Below are 4,453 nucleotides of genomic sequence, written 5' to 3'. Positions count from 1 at the left end.
AAGATATTATATCTTCGTCTAAACAGGGGCGAGACCGGCAGGCAGCACACGGTGGCTAAATGTCACACAACCAACTGTCTAACAACCAGGAAGGATAAGGGGCGGTTGCTTATATACATGCTCGAGCCACTATCACACCGAGCATTGACGTCACGAAGCCCAACAGTCCGAGTCCAGGTCACCGCTGATAGCGAAGCGCGTCTGCGTCAGCACCACGATGCACAAACCCGATAACACAACACTCCTCTCCCCTTACGAGGTTTCGTCTCACGGCACGTAACGGTCTGGCGGTCGCCTCAACCGAGTAGAACGTCGAAGCTGCGGTGTTGATTGTCCCGAGGGGTCGCCGTGTCGAGCGTCGGACAGCTGTCGTGTAGAAGGCCCGGAGACGGCTCGGTAGAAGGCCCTGCCGATTCAGCTGCTGGTGACGTCAAGTTCGATGCTGGTTGGTCCTGATCGTTGAGCCGAGTAGGCGTGCTGGTCGAGGTGGGCTCTCTAGTGTCCCTGAAGGGCGGACCCTTGTTTTCCACTCTCGGCCCGTCCAGTACTGTTCCCGCCGCCTTAAGCCAGCTCCGGTTCTCCTGAAATGTACGCAGTCGCAGGTTATCAGCGTGAACGTATTGGTCCTCGTCTCCGACGCGAACAATGTACGTGCATGCGCTGCACCGCTGAGCAATTGTACCCAACAGCCATTTGTCGTGGTCCGGGCGGAGTCCTTTCACCAAAACCTGGTCGCCTTCCCAAAAGTCTCTCCATGGCCCTCGTTTCTGGTCTGCGTGGAGCTTCGCCTGCTCCCCCTTTTCGCGCATGCGTTGTTCCATGTCCGGGTGCAGCAGACTCAGCCTGGTTCTTGGCTGCCATGACAACAAGATCTGGGCCGGGGTCTCACCAGTGGTGCTGGACGGGGTGTTGCGATGTTGCATGGACTTCTTGTCTTCTTTTCTTTCTTCGTCTAGTATCTGTTTAAACAAGTCCTTCTTGACGGTCTGAACGCACCGTTCGGTGCTACCATTCGAAACTGGGTGATAGGGAGGAGATTTGGAATGACGAATTCCATTCCTGCTCAGGAATGTTGCGAAGTGCTGCGATGTGAATTGTGGCCCGTTGTCGGTCACGATCTCCTCTGGTAGTCCGTAGGCCGCGAAAACACCTCGCAACTTCTCTACTGTCTTTTCACTTGTTGTTGTCATGACAAACACCTCAACCCACTTCGAATGAGCGTCCATTAGGACCAAAAAGAAATGCTGGTCCCTTTGCGCAAAATCTAGATGAACTCGCTGCCATCTACGCGTTGGCCAGCCCCATGACATTAGTGGCACTCTAGCTGCCGCATTCTGTGACAACTGACAAGTGATGCACTCTTTCACCGCTTGCTCTATGTCTAGCGTTAAGCGAGGCCACCAGACATGACTCCTTGCCAGCATTTTCATTCGAGTCATCCCTGGGTGACCTTCGTGCAGCATTTCTAGAACCTTCTGTCGCAACGAAGCTGGTATAACCACGCCATTGCCCCATGTTACGCACTCTTGGTCTACCGACAGTTCGTTACGGCGAACGAAGTATGGTGAAAGATCGTCGTCCGACACATGCGCAGGCCACCCGTTCTGCGTAAAAAACAACACTTTGGACAGCAATCGATCTTTACGCGTTTCCGATCTGATTTCCCTTGCCGACAATGGAGCCTCATCTAGCACCGAAAAGAAATAAACGCCCTCCGACTCCTCTGCTTTGTCTCGGAGCGGTAGCCGTGAAAGGGCATCGGCATTTTGGATTTCGCTTGCCTTTCGGTAGACCCATCGGTAGTCATACGCTGCAAGAATTAAGGCCCACCGCTGTATCCGTGCTGCTGCCATTGTAGGGATTGGCTTGCCATGCACGAAAATTCCAACCAGGTGTTGGTGATCTGAATAAACGGAAAATTTTCGACCAAACAAAAATTCTGTGGAACTTCTTTAGACCGAAAATAACTGCAAGAGCCTCTTTCTCCAGGTGGGCGTAGCCCTGCTCTGCCTGACTTAGTGTCCTCGATGCGAACGCTATCGGTCTTTCGACCCCCGCGACTTTATGAAATAAGATCGCCCCTAGTCCATATGCCGAGGCGTCGCATACCATACCCAGTTCCTGATCCGGATTGTAGTATGCTAGTACTCTGGGATGCATAAGCCAATCCTTACATCTCTTAAAAGTATCCGCCACCCTGTCCGTCCATTGCCACTTAACATTTTCGCCCGACAACTCATACAATGGTTTCAGCTCTGCTGACATGTTCGGAACGAATTTGCCATAAAAATTGAGCATGCCCAAATATGCTCGAAGCTCCTGTTTGTTCTTGGGTGTCGGCGCGTCTTTGATAGCGCGCACCTTATCGGATGGCCGAATGCCATTTGCGTCCAGCACGTGACCCAGATACGCCACCCATGTTTCGAAAAACTTGCACTTCTCTTTGCGCAATTTAATGCCTCGTTTCTTGAACCTTGTCAGCACGCTTTCCACCTTTTCCCAACACTCCTCAAAACTTTCCCCGGCAATCAACACATCATCCAGGTAGCAGGCGACTTTATCTAGGCCTCCTAGAACATCGTCCATGACTGCCTGGAATATCGAGGGTGCACTGGTTATCCCATACGGTAGGCGCGTAAACTTAAACAGCCCCATGTGCGTATTTATCGTGAGCAAAGACTGCGAGTCAGGGTGCAACTGCAGCTGCTGATACGCGGTTGAAAGGTCAAGCACAGTGAAATATTTGCACCCATGCAAGGCTACAAACAAATCTTTCATGACTGGCAGCGGATAATGATCGGTGCGCAAGCAGGTATTCACCGTCATTCTGCAGTCTCCGCAAATCCTGACCGTGTTGTCTCCTTTTCGAACCACCACCAGCGGCGTGGCCCAGTCACTTTTTAGGACGGGAACAATCACTTCTGCGTTCTGCCAGGCCCTCAATTGTTGGGAAACGGGATCTCGGAGTGCGAAGGGCACCGGTCGAGGTTTACAAAAGACCGGTGTTGTGCCCTCCTTCAGCAACAAGCTTACTTGACAATCCGTTATCTGTCCGAGCTCTGGTTCAAACACTTCCGAGAACCTTTCAAGCAAGCTCGCTACTCGATCGATCCCCACCCCATCCACACTCAACCAATCCAATTTAAGAGATTCCAACCAGTCTCGCCCTAGCAACGCAGTCTCACTCTTTTGCAACGTACGGACAACGATCAGAGGCAGCGTCGCTGTCTGGTTGTTGTGCTCTACCGGCATCATCAGCTTGCCCAGAACCGTTAACGGCGTTCCCCCATAGGCTTTTAGCTTTATCCTACACGGCAAGAATGGTCGCCCGGCCCAGTGTCGCTGATAGAGAGTCTCGGGGACCATAGAAACAGACGCGTCCGTATCTATCTGCATCGGCACATTACGACCCCCGACCCGTACGTTTACAGTATAGTTTCGGACACTCTCGTTACACGAAAACACATTCTGTAGCAAAATATTGTCCTCACCACTACTGTCCTCCGCATAGTGTGCTGTGCTGGCGGGCGATCGGCACGCTCTTGCCAAGTGGCCCACTCGTTTGCAGGCGCGGCAGCGGTATTTCTTGAACGGGCACCTTTCGTCGGTGTCGGAGGTGGCTCCGCAGCGTTAGCAAGCCCAACCGGTTGTTTCTTTCGCTGGTCTGGGTTCCTTGTAGTCTCCACGCGGCTGTCCCGACCTTGAACTCAGAGCGTGTCGTTGTACGGCGTGGACACCCAGTTCTTGCCCCTTCGGCTGGAATTTCTTCGTCTCGGAACGGGCTAGTTCAACACTTCGGGCTAGTTCGCACGCCTCTGCAAACGTCAGTGTGGCCCTCTTCAGAAGCTCTGCTTGCGTTGTCTCGTCTTTCAGCCCGGTAACGAAACGGTCCCGCAAAGCTTCATCCAAAAATACCCCTGTAGCGAGTAGAGAGAGAGAGACGTGAAGGCGGCCGACGTGGCCGTGCCGTTCTCGCTACTTTATTAGAAGGCCCTAGTACCAGCAGAGCGGCAGCGGCTGCCGGCGTCCAGCCCCCAGGAGCGTGAGCACGTTCTTAACTGCCCGCACCTCGATCGCTAGGCATCAGCTGCGCGAGAGGCGCGGCGCGTAAATGGTAAAATGGTGATGATGATCGTGAGCGGTGATGAAGGTGCCGCTACAGATTACTCCCCCCCGCAGAAATGAAGATGAAATGAAAAACTATGGGGGCGTATATACAAGGCTGGTGACGCGAGACAAAATGTCCGTGGGCAGTCCAGGTCGTCAACGGTGAAGGACTATCGGGAACCCTTGGGTCTCTGGCGGGCGGCTCTGGGAGAAGCGTAGAGGGCGGGGAACTAGGCGAAAGTACGCTGGTGTCGTGCCCAGGCTGATCTCACGACGGCATGAAGGGGCCTTTCGGTAGCGGACCGGTTGGCGCAAGTGAGCGCGGCTGGCAGATGGAGTTGAGGGG

The 4,453-nt window shown here is 53.7% G+C and overlaps 1 protein-coding gene across 1 annotated transcript; it reads right to left on the bottom strand.

Annotated features, from left to right (window-relative positions):
* Nucleotides 1-296: 296 nt before the first annotated feature.
* LOC119403558 (uncharacterized protein K02A2.6-like) lies at nt 297-1,226 on the bottom strand. The gene has a single exon (XM_037670486.1). It carries the CDS (start codon nt 1,224-1,226, stop codon nt 297-299), a length of 930 nt encoding a protein of 309 aa, XP_037526414.1.
* Nucleotides 1,227-4,453: the final 3,227 nt, after the last annotated feature.

Source organism: Rhipicephalus sanguineus, chromosome 8 (assembly GCF_013339695.2).
Source record: "Rhipicephalus sanguineus isolate Rsan-2018 chromosome 8, BIME_Rsan_1.4, whole genome shotgun sequence".
NCBI lineage: Eukaryota > Metazoa > Arthropoda > Arachnida > Ixodida > Ixodidae > Rhipicephalus > Rhipicephalus sanguineus.
The sequence above is the reverse complement of the archived record's forward strand: the minus strand, read 5'-3'. Positions and strand labels throughout refer to the sequence as shown.